We start from the raw sequence: 21,135 nt of genomic DNA, 5'->3' as shown, positions 1-21,135 counted from the left end.
AATATGAAAGGCACAAAAGAACCGCTGACCTTCATAAAGTAATGCACTTTTATTTCCAGTCTGTTTTTTAGCTGTCTTATGCTGTTGACTCTACAACAGATTGTAGAGTTTTATGTTTTTTGTTTAAAAATCACAAAAAATATGCCATATTCACAGGTGTAGCAACAGAAATTTACACTTCATTGTTTTACACTTAATTCCTGCATTTTATTTAAATTTTGCTTTCAAGCTTATGGTAAAAATGTCTATTTATTAATGTCCAAAAAAAGGCAGAGAGTGTTTTCCGCATAGCTTTAAAATTATTTTTGTTATTTGATATCAATGCTGAGTCATCCACGTCTAAAAAATGATGTACTCTTGTGTCATCTTGTGTTTTATGAAGGACATAATAAATCTTTGTATCGGGCTGCTTTTGGTGTTTTTGCTTCGTGGACAGAAACCTGCTGAAATGTGCTCGTCTCGCCTGTTCACTGATAAATGATAAACGTTCAGCACAGTTTAACACATCTTACAAATTTCTGTGTTATGGGATGATTTCTAGGAATAATGAATGTATCTGTGATGTTAAAAAAACTGTTAATGACACCAATATGTGACCACACCCTTGGTGACTCTGTACAAGCTTCATAAATCTGACTCCGATGGATTTATAGTCGAGTTTAAGTAAAATCTGCTGCCTCTGATGCTCACTTGGCATAGGCTTTCTCCACCAGGGCGCTCCAGAACTCGTTGCTGTCGTTGGAGTGGCAGTAGACCAGCTGGTTGTCCACCGTCGGTAGCCGGTCATCAATCACCACGTCCACCCACTCCCCGAAGCGCCAGAAGCGAAAGTGGAAAATCCCAGCGTAGGAGTCTGGTTTTTCTGTATCCCACTCCTGCTCCTTCCAGTCTGGAATGACCTACATGGTGGAAGAGGACAGGGGAGCAGAGGGGCAGGTAAGCCAAACAAATAGCCGTTGGTCCATGGAGCACAAATAATATCATAGTGGAGTGGGCAGGTGAAGCGAGACCACCGTCCCCCTCATGTCTGCTGTTGCGTTCAGGATTAGGGGACAAATTTATAACCTTGGCTTTCACAGTCATAAATCCAGCTGTAATAGGACATGGGTGAGAGGTAATAACTGTTTGACTGCAGTGTGTGTGTGTGTTTTGGCTGCCTGCATTTCCTCTGGCCCAGCGAAATGCCCATAACCAGACTCCATTTTGTGAACTGTAGTTAGTTTTTTCACAGGGGAGGTAAAACAAATACACGTATCAGGAATTTCTTGATGACCTCAGAGCCCAGAGCAGACACAGAGCAGTGTTTCCTGCACAGAGACGTGGCTCGGTAACCCAACTTTGAGAACTTTTGACCTCCTTTTGACCAAGAGAGCAACATTACCTGCAACTCATTTATTAGTTTACAGTCCTCTTATTTTCAAAGTTCAAAGTTTCAAAGTGCTCTTCCAGGCTCAGGTCCCTCAGGTCTTTGATATCTTTCAGCTACGGTGAGAGACACTGACTCCACCGTACTGGACTGAAACCGGTCACGGCAGTCGTCCTTCTGCTCTGGAGAGCCCCTGTGTGCTGGAGGGTCCCTTTAACCACACCTGCAGCAGGTGAAGAAGTGTTGCACCTACAAGAAGCTCACAATGTCTGCCACCACCACCTTGCAGTCTGAGACAGTGGCGCTGGAGTCGGTCCACACAATGGAGAGGCAACTAAAAACTGCCCTAGTATCACAAAGTGCATATAGTTATCACTTAACTGATTTAAGAAAGCATGCACACGTGTATGAATGCAGGACTGCACATGTAAATATGTATTTGATATGTAACTCGCCATTTACAATACTGACTCAATGCAGGCAAAAAAAGCTTGTATTTCAGTCTTTCTTTAATAATGAAACCATCTATTATCTTAATCACACCCAAATTTCCTAAAAAAGTGCAAACCAAAGTTAAATGACAACATTTTTTGACTGATATCGATTAAAATAAAGAAATATCTGCAGCAGACAGGTTACAGCCTTTGTTAATATTATGGTATTTCTATTATAGCCTCTCACTCTCCTTCTGTTATAGAAACAATGCTGTGCCAGTCCAGCAAAGTTTGGTTCCTGACGCAATGAGCAAAATTCCTCCCAGAGGTTTTTGACATGTCCCCAATCTCCTTTCACCAACCCAGTGTTAGTTAAGCTAAGAAGATGTTTAACCTCTTTCATATGATCAGATATTAATGTCTGGTTACGCCCAATTCTTTGTTTCTGCTACCTTAGACTGTTATGCATGCTGCTGTGTGTGTTTGTGGTTGAGAGTGCAGAGTCCAGGGCTTTTCCTTTTAGCTCTACTTTAGTCTACGGTAGCTCCCACTGTATGTTTGAATTTCACTCCCAGCTGGTCCGCATATGTGTGGCGAGCAATATTTTATCTCAGCTTTTTCATTGAACACAACTTCCTGCTGCAGGAAATCAGTCAAACAGCCAAAATAATGTTAATCCCAACAGACTGCAGACAGCAGAAATAAACATGTTTACATCCTGGTACAAAGAAGAGCTTTGTTCTCTCCTCCTCATCAGCTGCTCTCAGACTGATTTGGTTCTATAACTCACATATTTAAATGATGATTATCTTCATACTTTCTGCAATGAAATGAAATCAGTGACCGGACAACATCCAGAAACGTACAAGGGGACACAAGTGATTTCTGAACTATAGCGTGGTGTGATTGCTCTCATCTTTTATGAAATATCATTTCACTGTGATCCCACTGCGGCTCAGAGTCATAACGGAGCACCTTATGGACACCAGAAGTGACCTGCAAAAAGGGTGTCTGTGAAGCCTCTATCAGCATGAATACAGTCTCCAATAAAACCTGCAAATGATGCAGAGAGCGACAACATGTGTGACTGACTGTCCCAGCGGGAGTTCTTGGAGATGTCAGGGTGCGCTAACTGAACAGCAGTTACGGTCAACCCTCTCTGCAGGAGGTGACACCCACTGATGGAGAGAATCTGGCCCCTCCAGAGCTCTGAGAGGCAGCAACAGCTCCTTTTTACAGGCGAGGAGAAGGAAGAAACAAAAAAAACTAAGCACCACACCACAGAGTCATTTCGTAATCCTTCGGGAAGCAATCTCTCTTGCACTCCACCTTCGCTGCTACTTAGTCTCTGTCTCTGCAGTGTGCATCTATCTCAGCTTTCAGCTGGGCAGTGCTGCTATACAGCAGCTGAACTCTGGAGGGAAAGTGACCCAACGACTGACCAGAGACACAAGCACAAAGCGTCGCGGGTTTCCCCTGCTGCCACATAAGAGGAGTGAAGAGGCTTTCTTAACACTCCCTTCTTCTTATCCTCAGATGATAGAAGCCCACCCATTACATGCGAGGGACCACCTGACTCTTACTTCTGGCATTCACATTTGTTTTGCCACTCATGCAGGTTTCCAAAATCTAGACGACACTTCATGCAATAAATGTGTTACAGTTAAGAATCTGTATCTAAGGAAGCAGAGACACAAACGAATGTGACAAACACTATTAAGCACAGCTCCCTGAGGGCTAACCCTGCACTGTGGTTGCATCTTGTTTTCTCTATCTCCTTCTGTAGTTCTAAGTAAGACCCGCCTCTACTATCAGTAGTACACGCTCATGTGTAAGCCAGCAGAAAGGAGCGGAGCACAGGAGAGTCTGGACAGAGATAAATTATCTTCGACACAGCTGCCGATCTAATCCAGCCTTGCAGTTGGTATTGACCTCTCTGCCTGTCAAGGTGTGCCCTCTGAGCATGTCTAAAGAGGTGAAGCTGCCCTTCCGGCTGGACGTGGAGCTGACGGAGGTGATGCGCCTGCGGGTTCAGTCCCTGCAGCAGCGCGGCCAAAAAAGGCAGGAGGGCGAGCGCCTGCTGCAGGGCAATGAGGCCGTGTACCGGCTGGACTTCTCAAACCAGTCCCTCCAGTTCTTACACTGGAAGGTGTGGCTGGCCCAGCCGGGCCGCCTCACCATCATGGGTACCTCGCAGCTCTGGACGCCTGACCTCACCAACCTGATGACCCGTCAGCTGCTCGAGCCGGCAGGTGTTTTCTGGAGAGCAGCGGGCGATGGGGACGACGCGCCGGTCCAGTGCCACGAGGCTGACGCTGACGAGTTCGGTGAGAGGATCGCGGAGCTGGCCAAGGTGAGGAAGGTGATGTACTTCTTGTTTGCATTTTCAGAAGGCTGCAGCCCAGAGACGGTCGACTGCTCCATCACCTTCACAGTGGACAAATAAGACTTGGCGTGTATGATCTCGGACAGATACTTGGACTCATCTTCAGTCCTTGTGTGCTTTCAGTTGAGGAACCCGCTACTATAAAGCCAGCCCTCTGTCTCCTTTCATGATTCCTCCCCTCTAAAATATCGACACAGGCCATATGACATCCTTTAAGGACTCAAAAACACTTTAGTGATCAAAACAGGTTGTTGTTTCATAACTTTGTATCAGATCATTGAAATAAATCCAATCATTCTAAAAGGCGTATCTGCATTTTCTTAAGTGCTTTGGGTTTGAGTGTTGAACAAAATTGTTATCCCATCTCTAACTCACAAACAGCCAGCCCTGAAGGGTTTGCTGGAGCCGATTCCCACACGAGATAATGCATAGAGACAGTGTTTACTTCTGTGGATGGGTGCAACTATTCCCCAGCGGACGAGGGGAACAGGTTCCTGCCACCTCATCGGTCTCTGTCTTACATCCTCCACTTCTTCCTCCTGCAGGCTCGCCCTGACTGCTTTCAAACTGCCTCAGGGGATGAAATGCTAACTGTGAATGAGAAGACAAGTGTCTGGAAAAGTGTGAGAGAAAAAGGAAAATAACCCAGACGACAGGAGGATTTAGACTCGTTTCTTGTCTGTACAAAGCGTGTGACTAACATGCAACTCAGAGGCTCGGTTTTGCTTAAAAAAAAAAAATCTAACTCTGCATATTCTCAAGAGTCTCAATTAAATCGATCTTGCCAACAGTGTTGAATGCATGAATATGAATTTTCACCGACTGTCCTCGTTGGTATGTCTTCTCTGCTCACTCTTTCCTGTCGCCCTGTGACTGAGAGGTAAACTAATGCACCAGAGAAATAAGCCCACCGGTCATCCCATTATCAAGTGAGGATTTTTCTCATTAACACAAATAAAAGAACATCAAAAATTACAAGTTAAAATATTTCCAGAACTATTTGAAAGAACTTTAAAAGCTGGCAGCTTTTTGCAGGTAATTAACTGGTACAAAAGTACAAAATGTTTTGAAGTAGGATCTCCAGGGAGATGTGTCTGCTCCTGGGAGACTTGGACCATTTACTTGTTTTGCTCTCACAGGAAGTAAAACTAGCAGGAAACTAAGTAAATGAGGATGTCTATTCTCGCTTACAAGACCTGACACTGGCTACTTAATGCATTCAAAAACTGTGAATTAAGAATAAAGGATTCTAAGATTAAAGCCTAATTTTTCATGAATTAAATGAATTATCTTGCCCAAAAAAGAAAAGATAAATAAACCTGTTACTTTGTTTCCTGCACATTTACATTTAAATTCATGACATTTTTATATGGTTAGCTTTTAGATGGCTTGAAAGATGTCCCAGCTATACTTTGTTGACATATTTTGGTTTATAGGGAAAACTTAAACTAAGCATCCACCTGGAGCTGATCTGGACTTCCTGTGTGACGACCGGTTAGTGTTTCGGCACTAGAGCCCAATCAGGTTGTGCGGTATGCCTATCACCCCCCCCCCCATGAGATTAGTAATAACTGCTAACCACAGGTACAGAGGGAGTCAGTAATGTCTACTCATTAATGTGGCGCTATCCACCCTCCATGCTACACGACAAAACCAGAACAGGGCTACTGCTACTGAGAGAGAGACTAACATGGGATTTTTTTCCACATTGAGCATGAAAAAAAAAAAAGAATGTAGACTATATGAGTGGGAGCACCCCAACAGCTAAAACGGTACATAGTAACAACTAGCTCATTCAGTCTCTTGGTACATAGTAACAACTAGCTCATTCAGTCTCTTGATATATGTGTAAAATGGTCCACCTGTCTCTCCTCCAGTCTCCACCACGACCTCCTAACACACAAACACAAAAAGCACAGGAAAGGACACAAACCTGTATGTCTGTGGAAGCACAACCGCATTAAATCTCTATTAAAAAGAAACAAAAATCCTCCTCCTGTTTACACTTGTTTTGAGGCAATGACTGCAAGTGTTGGTTATATTCAAAGGTGCCGACATGAAACCATAGCAAGGCAGATTATTTCAAATAAGAATAATGAATTTCAGTTTACTTCAATAAGTAAGGAATCACATGAACCCAAATAAGTAAAACACTTGTTGACAGTGGGAAGGAAAAACTCTCTTTTAACAGGAAGAAACCTCCAGCAGAACCGGACTCAGGAAGAAGAAGGAAGACAGGGCAAAAGCCACACCATGGAAGAGAGCCAGAGATTAATAATAGCTAACGATTAAATGCAGATGCAATGTGTATAAACACACAGTGAGAGAAAAGGTGAGTGAAGAAGAAACACACAGTGCATCATGGGAAGCCCCAGCAAAATGTGTCCCTATACATTTTTACTCAATAAAATGTGTCCAAAATGAGGAATGAAGAAACTCTGGTTCCACGACAGAGTCAGTAATAAATGTTTTAAAACCTGGATGTATTTTTTTTTTAAAAAGTGTATTATAATTTATTATGTAACAAATTCTAATGACGAAGAACAAGAAACAAGAAAAGAATGAACAAGTGGCAACATCTTGGAAAAAAAACAGCGGATGCTGATTGGAAGGTTCCTTTAGCAGCTGCAGGCGACGCTCACTGAGGGGTGGCAGCATGGAGCGGATATTTTCCAAATGACCCTACGTGTCTGTTTTCTTTTCTGTTGAGCTGTACTTTCTTGCAGGTGCTGATTGGAGGGTCATCTGCGGTGTAGACGACACCTGGGCCTGTGCTGAGTATGCTCCACTCCATAAAAACTTCCTCCTGCCTGCAGATTATTTCACGAATTTACTTCCTTTTTTCTCCACGTTTACCATCACACAAAGCACATGTGCTTTACATTACTAACATACTGTTATTTAAACACTGCATCTTCTTGTGGTTTTTTGTAAGAAAAAAGAAGAAGATGTTTTTCTCAAGTCAAGGTGCAAAAAAGAATTTTAAAACCTCAGTGTGACAGAAAACAGACAAAAATCACAAAAGAAATGTTAACCTGGTTTGAATATTTTGATACTGTTTTGAAACTGAAGGTGCTCTAAAATTAGGTGCAGTTACCTCGTACCGTGCCCGAGTATGATGGACCCTCTTCTGGTCTGTGTTTACACTGACTACACTTCGTTTTGCATCTGAAATAGTCTCTCCTGTTCAGGCAGGACACAGTTGAGTTTATGATTTACAGCATTTTGTGGCTTTACAGGAGCAATTCTGGAAGAAGTGCCACACTTTTATATGCCTACAGCAGCCCTGAGAGGTCAAATACACTGGAACTTAAACACCTTGTTTATTTTGTAAGTTACCTGACGTGTCCAGTCTGTCCTAGTCTTTATGTTTTTGTCCTCAGCATCTCCTGTGAGAAGTCAGTTGCGTCCCCGTGTCTGGTTTCTGTGTCCCTGTTTAGTTCTGTCAATTTAGTATGTCTTAGTCCTTGTCCCAATGTTCCTGCTTTACTTTGACAGTCCCTTATCTCATTAGATTCAGTTCATCTGTTTCCCCAGATGTGTTCACTCTGTCCCAATCTCCTCTTGTGTATTTAAACCCTATCAGTTTTCTATTCTTTGTTGTTTCATCCCTTGCAGTTTGTCTTTTGGAAGATTTGAAGGTTTGGTTGGATTATTTGTTCTTGGCTTTCATCTTGTTTGTTTTGTAAGTGGCTCAGCAATAAAAGTTTTAGTTTTATAACTTCTTTGCCATGTGTACGTGTGTAGGCAGCACTCCGAAAACTCTATTTTAGTAGAACTAAAAGACCGGGTGGGCTCCAGAGGCGAATGCAGGGAAAGCTACAAATTTCACACAAAACGTAATTCCTGTACTTGTGTGCATGCATTTTAAAATTGCATTAAACAAGCCTACAAGTGCACCTATCATTTCAGAACGCCACCTGGGACTTCAAAGAAAGGCCTACTGTGGTGATAATGCACCTACAGGTGTCTGATAACAACTGCAATGCACCAGAAAATGGCCTGTGAATTTTAGCTGTTAAATTACAGGAACAATTACACTGCAGGTGGATGGCAATAATCAACACAAACATGCATTCAACAAGCTCAGGTGGATTAAGGAAGATTTACAGTGATTCTAATCAGACATGTGCATCATTTAAAAAAAAGAAAAGACATTAACAAAGTAGGAAAAACCAGAACAAAATAATCAGCCAAAACTAAAGACCTAAGAAGGGAAATAAGCAGAAGACATGCTGTTCCTTGAGGATGGACCTGATCAAGCTGCCATGTAAGCATCCCCATGTGTACTCGGCCTAGTTCCACAATACAGCATTTCTCTAGAACAGGCTGAGGCATCTTGTTTCAAATCCCATTAAACCTCACTAATCATTTTGTTTCCTCTATCAGCACGTGAAAGAACATCTCAGAATCATTCTGACGCCAGAGACTTCAAACCGGCTCAGCACAGTTCAAATAAACTGCTCTTTATTGACAAAACGCTGCAAGTTTGTGTGCTCGAGCTGGTGATAGTGGATGTGTGATGCCAATCAGGATGCAAACACTTGTTTATTTAAATCTGTGTTTAAAAGGCTTCAAATTGACTTTTCATTGCAGCGAACTACATCTCTGAAAGTAAGGACAGCTGAATGAAGCTCTCTGCGGTCCATTTAAAGATCTCCAATGCACCTTTATTCAATTAGCAGAGGTAGTAAACATTGGATGAAATCTGTTAAAGCACTGTTGCATCTCCTTACAACAAACCACACTGCTGGACAACAGCTATGACTGATTAATAATGACATCCACTTTGCTGCATGTCCCCCCCCCCGTCTTTTTCACCTATTACCCATCTTATCAAATAGAATCAAAATGCCTAAAAATAAATCTTGAAAAAGACACCTGCTAAGGCTGATCACAATGCAAAACGAACACGAGAAAATCAGAAGAATATCCGATTTTTTTCTGCATAAAACTTTTTTTTTTCCAAATTATAAATCTGCCATAGATGTCACAAAAACAGAAGTTCCACTTGTGAATTAATTCTGGATTTTTATTACAGTGAAAAAACATACTAGCGGCTGCCAGTGCTACCCCTGAGCCTCCTAGTAGATGCACCAATGAAAGTCTTAGGTGACACACAAGAGCACAAGATTTTCAGAAAACCTGACCTCTGACCTTATGAATTTTAGTAGATACACATATGGTTTTTTGATGAATTTGAAAGTCCTACGTTGCCTCGTTTTCGAGTTATCGCATTCACAGACTTGGATATCCACACCGCCTGCCAGTCACAGCGCCAATAACACTCCATCAGCGTTTATGGCTGAGGGGTACAAACGTCTGCATTCACTGGTGAAGTAGTCGCCACTACAAGCTTGAATAAGCCTCACCAGAGCTAAAATGCTAATATTGCTACAGAGCAGGAACCTCTGAAGTCAAAGTGGAAACGCCAAAAACTGCAGTTCCTTCAGTCAATTCTAAATTTTTAGATTACTCACTGATTTAAACTGTATTCAAATCAGGGCTATTTTGAGTGTCAGTTGCATACCTTTTGAAGCATTCAAACAGGTAGGTGTATTTGAATGCTAGCTAACCAGTAACATTTTAAACTGCATTATAAGAGCATTATAAGTCTTGTTGCTTTTCCTTTTATGAATTGGCTAAAAGGCAGACAAGGCACTGAATCCCGAATAGTAGTCTATGTTGTAGGTTGTGTAGGCTCTGTGATAGCAGGTTATATAATTGTTATGTGAGTGTATTTCGAGCCTTGGCCTCTTCTCCATGGTTTGATCATTCAGGTTAGCTGAGGGGGTTTACCATGCATACATTAATGGAGTGCCAGCAACTCTCCATAATGCACAACGTGTGGTCCAAACACAAAAACCACAAATGTACTCTCCAAAGCTGTTGTGGTTCTACAGCACAAACACACACCCAGAAGAGGAAAAGAAACAAGAAGAAGAGATAAACAAGCAAAACAGGTTCCTCTGATTTAAATTGAAACCACTGGATGCAAATCGTGTCTTTCTGTTTTTATTTTTGTTTTTGTTTCCATTTAAGTCTTACTTTGGGGAAAATGTATCACACCTCTGAGCTGTATTGAATAACTGCCCAGACACATTGCAAAGATGGCTGCTAAGTGACAGGATTTGGTGTTAGAAGGGCTTACATTGATCAGGCATAACAAAACCGCTGTCAGGTGAAGTGAATAACATTGATTATCTTCTCATCATGGCACTTGTGGCACATATATCAGGCAGCAAGTGATAATTTTGTCCTCAAAGTTGATATGTTAGCAGCAGGAAAATAGGTAAGTTTGACAAAGGGCCACACTGAGATGGCTAGACAAGCTGGAGCCCTTGTGGGGTGTTTCCAGTCTGCAGCTATCAGAGGCAAACCAATGACAGGGTTCTTTTTATTTTTAGTTATTTAATTTGTCCAATCACCTTTGAGCCCCTGAAATGAAGGGACTGTACTAAAAAAGATGCTTTAGTTCCTCACATTTTATCCACTCTTTGTTCAACCCACTGAATTAAAGCTGTAAGTTTGCACTTCAACTGCATCTTAGTTGTTTCCTTTAATAATTCAGTGTTGTAATGTATGGAACCAAAATTAGATAAAAGTTGTCCATGTCCAATGTCCAAATATTTATGGACCTAACTGTATTCTGTCTTCTTACGGCTAAGTGTGCCCCTGCTTGCTTTAGCAGTGCAGAAACGCCTCTGCTGGTTAACCATGTAAAATAATAATAAAAAACCCCTCACTAATAAAAACGCATTCAGAGGACATCCATCTAGCCTTAGTGCTTCCAGTCTGTCCTCAGAGACTCCACATTAGACTCCACCATTCAGACTTCTACTGACTGATGCAGTCTGGTGTTTACTTCTTATAGTAATGTTTCCTAATGGATGCTTAAACACAGTCGAGCATATGATGCATCCCTTTTTTCCAATGTACTGTGCACACTTTTGCACAGGGACTTTCTCTCTTTAACTATGCCTCCATTACCTGGCCGATCCTCAACCAAAGGGTTGTGTGTGGTTTGTTTGGTAATGCTGGCAACTGTTCAGTGAGAAGAAGTTATCTGACAAAAATGGACACTCAGCCATTAGAGGGAGCAAAAGAGTACAGCAGCTTTCAACTAGCAAGCAGCTGCAGTCACTAGTTTATTCGGTTTTAAAGGAATAGTTCAATATTTTCACAAGAGGTGGAGAAATGCGTGGGGAATTGGAACTTGAAAAATTACAATTTATAACACTAAACATTTATAAAATCACAAATCTGAAAAGCATGCTGGGTAATACTAGCTAGCTAGGTGGGTTTCTTGCTACATTCAAGATCCAAAAAGACATGGATGAAAATCAATCGTGGCTCAACTTGGACTGACTGTAAACAGTTTGCAAACACACTGCAATCAGTTTGAATCTGAACAATTTGTCTGCGACTCGTCTCTTTGCATTAAGGAACTCAAATTCAACTATCACAAACCGATAGCAGACCGACTCCATCTTATTGCTGTTTATCGCCGTCTTGATCCACCAAACTTGCTTTGAAGATGACTGAGTGGTTGAAGCAACGATTTCAAAGTTACATTTCCATAATCTTAAAAAGATCCTAAATGTATACCACCCATAGCTAATAACAAGCTTGGTCTGGAGTTTAAAAATACCCCCACCCACACTTTGTTTAAAATCATTTAAGTGCAGATTTACAGTAACAACAGACACAATGCAAACCAGAAGTGTTTCATCGGTGGGTTTATGTCTTCAGGGTTTAATACAACATTAATCCAACCTTGTAATCAGGAAAAAAGGCAGAGGAAAAAACATGTTCTTACCTTTTGCCACAAAGACTCTCGGGAGGCCAGGCTGGAACACGCTGCGACAAACCAGCAGTTACCCAGCTGTCCCTGATGCAGATCGTGTGCACTGATGCCATCTACAAACAGGTGAGGGTCCTCACACAGCTCCTACACTCCCAGAGAAAGACAAAAACACTTATGAAACACGCTGCACAGCCAGTACATGAGTAAAACCCTTGCAGGAACTCATACTATTATTTATATGTGTTTAAAAAAAAAATTTTAATGGGGGAAAAAAAAGCAAGTTATTGTTTTGAGGGTGAAACGCCTCTAAAATGAGGTTTCTGGTTAATAAACTGTGTGTACAGCCCACAGTACAAGGCACAGAGGTGCATAAATAGGTTATTGAGTTCATGAATCAGAAAGAAACCATCTGTCCTTATGCATCCATGTTTCACAGTCATGATCTTCTACCCAGGAGTCGGGAGTGGGGGGGGGGGGGGGGGGGGGGTGATGGGTGGGCTGTGTGCATTTGTGAAATCACATTTGCTGCGGCTGCTGTGTCGAAGTCCATTTTCTGGCACAGTGTGTACAGACAGCCTATTACCGCTAACAACACGTTCAATGAGCTGCTCACGCTTTTTCTCCTGCATGTAAACTGGACTCTGCACATCTATCGGCACGCACAGCCACATCTTCTGTGGGGCGATTACAAGAGGCTGTGTGCTGTCAGTGGACACTTTTACTCTCGTCCATACACGCTGGCTACACAAGGTTATCTGCACCTTTTAAAAATCAAATGCAATCCCGTTTCCAACAAATCTGGGTCGCTGTGTAAATGGTGAATTGAGTGGCATTTATGGAGCTTTTCCACTCTCACTCAACACTCACACAGTTTGGAGTTCAGTATGTTATCCAAGGACACTTTGACATGTGGACAAGAGGAGTTGGGGCTGAAACCACTGAGCTTTCAAGTACTAGAACACCAGCTCTACCTGATGATGACAGCAACATGAGATGGGCATGTTTACCACAGTGTTGCCTCACCTCTGCTTTTAAAGACTCTCTGTAAGCGTTTGGGAATTTACTGAAATGGGTGCCAACACATAGGAAACACTTTATATAAGGCAACAACAGTGTCAAATTCTAGCAAGCTTGAGAGTTAATGTGTAGTATGATCACCTTTATTCTTCAGCACAGTTTGAACTCTTTAAGACAAGATTTAAGACAAGAATTTCGTTAAGTAGTCTTCAGGAATAGTTCTCCAGGGTTCCTGAAGGGCATTCAAAGATCTTTGGATGCTGGCCACCTTTTGTTCTGTTCTCTGTAAACATGATCTCACACTTCTTCAACAGTGTTTAAGATTATTTTCATGTTGAAAAATGAAGCTGCTGACAATCAGAGACTGTCCAGGGAGACTGTGGATCAAACGGTGTTGTTTTGTTTTATTTTTTTACTGGGATTTTAATTCCATCAATTTTCACAAGAAGATGGAGGCCCTCCTGAATCCTGCTGATCCATGTTTTTTCTTTGCATGGTAGTTGTAACTTTTACAGCAGCAAACTAAGTTCCCTGACACTCTTTCTATTGCAGCTCAATAATAATGTAGTGATAGTGGGGTAATAATATGGAAATAGGAAGCTATTACTACTTAATTATCAGGACAATGCCTGAAGATAACGATATGGAAACAAATATGTTAGTAATAGCAGAGTAACATTTTTGTAACAATATGATAACCAGCTGGCAAAGAAATGGTAATATCAGTGCAGCACTGAGCTGTTGAATGCAGGCTTTTGGCTTATCAGCCTAATTTAAGTGGGACTCTCTTTATCTTTTAATGATACTATGCACCATAGATTTTACAATTTTCTCTTACTTCATATTATTCTAAACATTTTCTGATTCTAACCTGGCGTTCTATATAATATGGCAAAACAAAACAGTTAAAAAATGATTACACAAGGAAACAAGCTCAAGTAAATAGAAGAAATAAAATAATGGAGCACAATAACAAAAAACCTAAGACAGAATAAAACAGAAACAGGTGTTTCATGGAAATTCAAAGAAGAGTTTGTTTTGTATAAAATCATCTAATGCACTAACTCCAAGCTTTAATTTAACCTGATACAAAATATGAGCCAGCTTCATTTTTACTGCAGAGCTGTGCTTGCAGTGTTCTGGGTGTGAAGCCTGTCTGTTCTCTGCTCTCTGCTTTATGGGACCAGAGGGTCGATGAGCACCTCGGCCATTACTCAACAGGCAGCAGCAAGCATGGGACCACTTAGCAGCTCTTTATCTTTACACACTGGCAGCACTCAACTAGGGTTAGAAAAGTAAAAGAGGGGCCAGGAGGGAGAGAGCATGGTGCAGGTTGAGCTTTTAGATAGGCAAAATTTAGAAAACGGTTACACTCGTTTTACACCTGCGTTACCAATTCTGCAGAATCCACATTTAGGAAAGATGTGACTGATGCTTTTTAGTTCACAGTAACTTGTGTGCATCTGCTCGCCAGATCTGACTTTAATCATTGTTAGTTTTCCTTGACCGTATTTAGTTTTCCACTTTGCTTCAGTCCATTTTAAGTGAGCCCAGAGAAGATGGTGGTGTTTCTAGATCATGTTCACATCTGGCTTCTTCTTCGCATGATAGAGCTTTAACCTGCATTTGTGGACAGCATGGTGAACTGTGTTCACAGACAGTGGAAGTGTTCCTCATTTCATGCAGTGATTTCCACGACAGAATCATGCCTGTTTTTAATGCAGTGCCAACTGAATGCCTGAAGATCATGTTTATCCGATATTGAATTATAGTAAGTGTGGAACTTTGTGATGTTTTGGACCTTTGTTTGAGAAAATTTTCTCTGGACCTTCTTAAATTCTAATTGAGTATCCCTGTAATAGATTAATATTTAATATATTACCAGGTTAAGTTCTATTGATCTTGTTTATAGTCACAAGGTATGATTTTTTTGAATATGTAGACTTTTCTGTGAGCCACACTATGTGGACCACCTACACATTACACCTACAGGAAACCCATGCCATGACGCTCCCGGCACACAGTTTCTGTGCTGATGTTAATGTCATAGGACGTCTGGAGTTCTGCAGCTCATTTGGAAGTTAAAATATTGACATGCAGGTCTTTTGGTGATACACATACCCAGCCACCAAGAAGAGACTCTAAACCTGAGGCAAATCCCGGTAGTCTGCATACTGTTTTACAGTCTAAACATGGCAGCTGAACAGAGACTTAAAGCGTGTGCCCTAGGGGTGATTTTAAGTATGACTGAATCAGCCCTCTAATAGCCCATCCAATGTGGGCTGGGACGGCCTCAAGCACACCATTTGACTTTAATCATAAAGATTAGTGCTATTATCAGCCTTCACGGCTCATGTGCATGTATATAAAGGCAGATCACAGCATACAGATACACACAAGTGTGTGAAGCTAAAGCTTGCAAGCGTGTGCACACACACAGGACACAATAAGGTCAGTCATTTGCTGACTCTGCAAAGCTGTATGCTGCAAAAGCAAACTTTTAATCTGAAGCAGAGGCCACTGCAGTGCTCCCCAGAGGCCTGCAGTCTCTACCAGCAGGATCCTCTCACCTTACACTGACCAGCACCAGAGCTTCCTGTCTGAAATCTCTCTGTACGTGCAAGTCGGCAGAACTTTGTGAGGCAATGTTTTGATGTTGTTCTGTGAAACTGTGTCGGAGTTAAGATATCTAATCACGTTTCTTCTCCCTGTCCGCAACAACATTGATTGGTGGAGTCTGAGCAGCGGCGAGGGCTCCCTGTGGTGGCCTGCCATCCAGGGATTGGCTCAGGTGGAAAAGTAATAGAGTATTGATCAGTGCCCAGCCCTGCAGTCTCTGAAGTAATGTGAATATTGTGGCTGAGCACAGCCTAATCATTTACCCTGCCATTGAGAACCTTTCAACCGGCTTCATAGCCCTCCTCAGCACCATTCATCAGCTGGTAAAGGAGACATGAGCCACGAGTGCAAAAACCCAGAGAATAAAAAGTGCAATCCAGCAGTGAGAATCCAAAGTAACCCAACATTTTAGAAAAAAATGAAAGCTTGGATTATTTACACACAGTTTTTGCCAGTTTACATTCTTCTTCCCTACCTGCATTCCTTGGCACTACTAAACTGTCACCACTTGTAACAGTAACGGCTGCGTCCATCACCACCTGCTTTGGCAGTTTGGACCAGCTGAAAGGACAAACTCGTGTATGAAGTTTGAATTATTAGCAGTTATTGATGTTCAAGGATGAGAAATAGCAATGGTTCCTAGTTACCCCTGTACAGGAAGTCAGGACCGAGGTCAGCGTTTCTGATGCTACGATTATTACCCTAGGTTAGGCTATGCAGAGACTAACTTAAGCCGGTATCAAGGACTCTCACCTAGATCTGCTTACATCCAAATTAGGGCTGAACGATTATGGAAAATAATCTAATTGCGATTTTTTGCCCCAATATTGCGATTGCGATGCGATATGCGATTATTTTTTAAGGTATTTGTCTTCTGTATTATTAAACAAAGACAAGCAATACATCATATAGTATGGCCAATACTATATTACATTAATTTTAAACTGTTCTTTCCTGGAAGACAGACCTCTGTTATGATGACATGAGGTGATGCATGAATTGATGACTGACATTTTTATTTAACTTCTTCAATCACAACAGTATATTTGAACATACACAATAGTTTATTTTTAGCTTACAAACATCTGAGCATAAAGTGCTGACAAGGAACCCTGGTGTAAACATTAAAATGAAAGTCAGTACAATGTGCAGATTGCAGAAATATACATAAAAAAAATCAGTGGCTTTACCACACTCAGTTTTTCGACATCTGTGAACTACTAGACAGTCATTCAATTAAAAAATAATATTAAATAAATAAAACTAATAAATAAAAAATACACACATCTTACTGATCTCTGCAGTCAGTAACATTACAAATAAAGTGCAAACATAATAGCAATTGTATAAACACACACACAAACACGCCTTTAAGGTTTAAAGGCGTGAAATTGGACGGTCTAGCCTTCTGATTAGCTAATCAGAAGGCTAGTTCTGATTAGCGTCACCGCTGTCTCGGTGGAGTTTAATAAACTCGGCCGTCTGCTTCTTGCTATCTAAAATATAACCAGACACTGGTGTAAATTCTCGACTGTCTCATACTTCTGTTTAATAAGTTTTCTGTTTGACGTTTAGTCAGCTGTGTGAAAACCAAGGAGGAACCCACCCGGGGGATTAATAAAGTTTTATTTTATCTAATCTAATAACTTTAATCTCAGCCAAACCGATTTACTCACGAACAAACAAAACACTGAAAAAAGCCCAACAATAACATTTTTAGGTTGTCTAAGTGACTTATATATTACGTTTAACCCGAGCAGCGAAACTCCGCGGTGATCTGAAAATGATGTGCCGGGAGTTGTGCCGTTCTCGGCCGCATCAGTAACCCTCGAGCTCCCGGCTAGCTGTCGAGCTGGTGGGTAGCAGACGCCTCTGAAAACGTCGAAGCACTTTTGCAAATATGGGATATCTTGATAAACCGAGCAGATATTTGATGTTTACACAACTACTTTCTCGCCTGAAAATATGTTAAAAGTTTATTTTGTGACCCAGAAAGATTAGTATGAGTAATTTTAAAACTTAGTAGCGGCCGCCATTGCTGGAAACTGGAGTTTGGCTGGGCCGCGCTATGAATTCTGGGATATGGTAGTAATTTGGACAGCCTTCGGCGCGTCGCTGTGACGTAATCGGTCTACAAATGCGGCCTCAGGAGGATGCAGCCCATGAATTGTATAATATAATCGCAGTATAATCGCAGCCTTTGCGGTTAGAAAATTGCACTTGATCATGTCGCGATATTATCGCAAATGCGATATATCGTTCAGCCCTAATCCAAATGCCGACCCGCCCCCCACAATCCTCTGACCCGCCCCCCACAATCCTCTGATGATAACAAACTACCAACCCAAACAGTTAGGTACAATGCCTGCTAACAGCAGCTTTCCTCATTATAGAAAGATAAATTGGCTGAAAGTTATTACAATAGTTATTAAAATAGGCCCCAGGGATCTTTTCATTTTCAAGGACCAGAATAACCTGTAAGAATTAGAAGACCATTAAAATACTCCTATACATTCTAACCTTACATGAAGACTCGAGAAGGGAATGCCCACAAATTCAAACTTTAAATGAAGAGTTTAAATAAAATATCCTATGTGAAAAAAAGCTTACTGCTAGATGTCAGTATATTGTGAATTGTAGTCAAGTGAGTTCTGCTTGCGTGCCCATCCTAATTCCTAGCTACAGTGGGCGCTGTAGGACAAACATGTTTTAGTCCCCCAAGAGAAATCAAAAACACTAAATGTGAACTGTACCTCGTAACAGCTGTGGCCAGCCGGCGTATTTCTGCTACTGTTTGGAACAGATTTGGATCTACACAGGAGTTTTTCCCTATCTGTGGAAGCCAGTCAGTCCACTGTTGATCTCAGATGTCAATGCATCCACGTTTACTCTAGGAGAGGCAGTCAAACATTGTGAAAGGAGTCCGATATGGATCAATGAGTCAGAGAAGCCATACTGAAGTGAGTTGTTAAGGATATGCTGAACCTATTGCATATAAGAGAAAAGGTTACTCGATGCAGAGCTGGGTCAAAAAGACCGAATCAGAGCAGAATCAGGAGATGATCAATTATAAATAACGCTAAAAACATTCTAATCCTAAACAGCGTCTTTGACCTAAATGTAAACTTGAGTTTGCAGAAAAGCTCAGTACAATGAGTGTGCATACAGTATTTTAAATGAGCTTTTGTCTGGAACCTCATACATTTTGATTGCTCTGAACATTTCATTCTCTCATAGCCACTCTGCTCCTAAGTAATTTGATGTTTAACTTCATTATCGTGCACTCTCCCTTGAACGAAATGCTGCACTAAGAGCTTGCAGAGAGAACAGAATCAGCTTTTGTATTAACAAGTTAAAACAGAGCTCTGCTTTGTCTTGTAGATTTTTGGGTCAGCTACATTCTTTACTTTTTTTTTTTTTTTAAAGGATAGATTGCACCAAGAAAAACCACAGCAACAATCACTGGTAATGCTATGGGAGATATTGATCTGCAAAATTGGTGGTGAAGTCCCAACTCTTTTGAATGCCGCTGCACTCATTAATTCAAGTCTGGCTCTATGCAAGCACCACCCACTGGCAGGTAAAAATACTACTTTATCAGATAGTACTTCATAAGGGGACCTATCATGCTCATGTTATCTCGTACTCAAACAGCAGGCATTGTGGAAAGGTTAGTTTAGGACTTAGAAAAAGATGATCAGTGTTATTCACTGCATCTGTCAGTGTTTTAAATGTTTAATATTAAAGGATGATTGGTGTACAGGGAGGTGCTTTTACAGATTCTTGAGCAAAATTAAGAAAATCCCCAATAAAAATCACTAAAGCACATTATTTTTGCTTTTTGTGAGCTTCAATAAAACCTTTAAAAATAGCTGGGCTAAAAATGTCCTGCTCCGGGTTCCTAACCTTCTCACATAAACCGCTGTCAGTGACGACACAAACCGTGTGCTGGCAAAAATGAAAAGGATGCTCCTCCTGCTTTCTCTCCCTTTGACTTCTTCCAGTTTTCCGTCTGCATGACTGACATCAGCACAGACCAAAACATATAATCTGTGTGACCCAGTTTCCATGGCAATGCACGCTGGCTGCATGCTGCAGCGGTACACAGGCAGAAGGAGGTTACAGCATCCAGAACCACGACGTGCTGTGAGAGGAGGATAACAGCGGCAGGGGACTCGGCTCAGTAAATCCTGAGGCCCTACATCTGATATCATCCACCACCGAAAGACACGCGCGGTGCCAGCTTATACAGGAGACTAGAGAGTGCAGTAGAGCAATGACTGATTACAACTGATGTTAGTGTTGAATTATAAATGTTTAGTCTTTCTCTATGTCACAAAACTCTTGTTCTGCAAGCACCTTTGGCACTGATAACTCCCCAATGCGAGTGTTTTTACAGGTGCAAACACTGCTCACTATTTATGTCCAGAATAAAATATTGCTGCAGGGCATCGGCTGTGCCTCACTGACTGTCCAGGGAATAGGTTGTTATTTACACGCATGTATGCTGAGGAGTAAATTATTCTGAACATATAAACTGTGAAGTTGTGGGTAAAGTTTCTTGTATAAGAATTGAATTCAGATTGCATTTTGTAGATTTACCAAATTGCATGCTCAGACCCCAAATTTTAGCTCTTGTTGTATTTGCAACAAGTTTGCAGACGATACGATAGTCATCGCACTTATAACTGCTAACAATAGGCATGCATACAGGGACATCATCATGAATCAATAATAACTTGGTCTTAAACATCACAAAGACCAAAGAGATATAGATGTAGGGCTGCAAAAAAAAAAAAAAAAACCCACACACAGAGCTCATGGAGTCTTCAGCTTTAGGTTTCATCTTGCCTGGAATGACAATACCTCAGCAGTCATGGGTAAGGCACAACAGTGCTTTCATTTCTTAAGGAGGTTAAGGAGAGCCAACTTCGCCTAAAACTGCTTGTCAGCATTTACAGATGCACAATAAAGCGATCTGTGTGACAACCTGGTACAGTAGCAACACCAAAGCTCACAAAAAGGCCCTCCAGTGTGTCATGAAATAGCACAAAACATCGCCGGCACAGACCCATGCATCGCTCGCAAATCTCTACAAGAGATCTCTACACACCCTCGGCGCCATTCGGTTAAGCTTCTCCCCGTCTTTTCAGAGCGCTCCACACACACACACTGAAACACAGCATCTTCCCAAAAATCTGTGACACTGCTGAACTGTGAGTGACTTCAGTGCAACCCCAACGTGCAGTATGTTCAGTTTCACACGTTTACTTCCCTGATATGTATATATAAACTGCACAAAGAAATCAAACCACAAATGTCCATTAATGAAGTTAAGGAAGCTCCTTTCCATGCATGGAGGGTTTCACCTCAAGTCCAGGGCCCTGAGACTTGTTAAGAGGAAGGAAGGTCTAGTGAGTATCAGAACCACTATCCAGGATAAAACAACAACGATCTATGAGTACATTAGGAAAGCGGCCATGGCTGATAGTGTGCTTAGTAAATA

The 21,135-nt window shown here is 41.5% G+C and overlaps 2 protein-coding genes across 2 annotated transcripts in view; one reads left to right on the top strand and one right to left on the bottom strand.

Annotated features, from left to right (window-relative positions):
* The window catches only part of capn5b (calpain 5b), a 53,608-nt gene that overhangs the window by 15,900 nt on the left and 16,573 nt on the right, over positions 1–21,135 (bottom strand). Inside the window, exons 5-6 of the mRNA XM_085470959.1 lie at positions 12,006–12,137; positions 691–899 (exon numbers count right to left, since the gene is read on the bottom strand). Of these exons, the coding sequence (XP_085327085.1) occupies positions 691–899; positions 12,006–12,137 (341 nt within the window). The remainder of the gene's footprint in view (positions 1–690; positions 900–12,005; positions 12,138–21,135) is intronic.
* Positions 3,660–4,434, top strand: ompb (olfactory marker protein b). Its single transcript, XM_085470961.1, has one exon. It carries the CDS (start codon positions 3,764–3,766, stop codon positions 4,244–4,246), a length of 483 nt encoding a protein of 160 aa, XP_085327087.1. The 5' UTR covers positions 3,660–3,763; the 3' UTR covers positions 4,247–4,434.

Source organism: Copadichromis virginalis, linkage group LG10, assembly GCF_057382275.1.
Source record: "Copadichromis virginalis isolate Kocher_CV1m ecotype Utaka linkage group LG10, C_Virginalis_male_GT1.1, whole genome shotgun sequence".
NCBI classification, from domain to species: domain Eukaryota; kingdom Metazoa; phylum Chordata; class Actinopteri; order Cichliformes; family Cichlidae; genus Copadichromis; species Copadichromis virginalis.
Note: the sequence above shows the minus strand (reverse complement) of the source record. Positions and strands in the feature narration are given on the sequence as shown.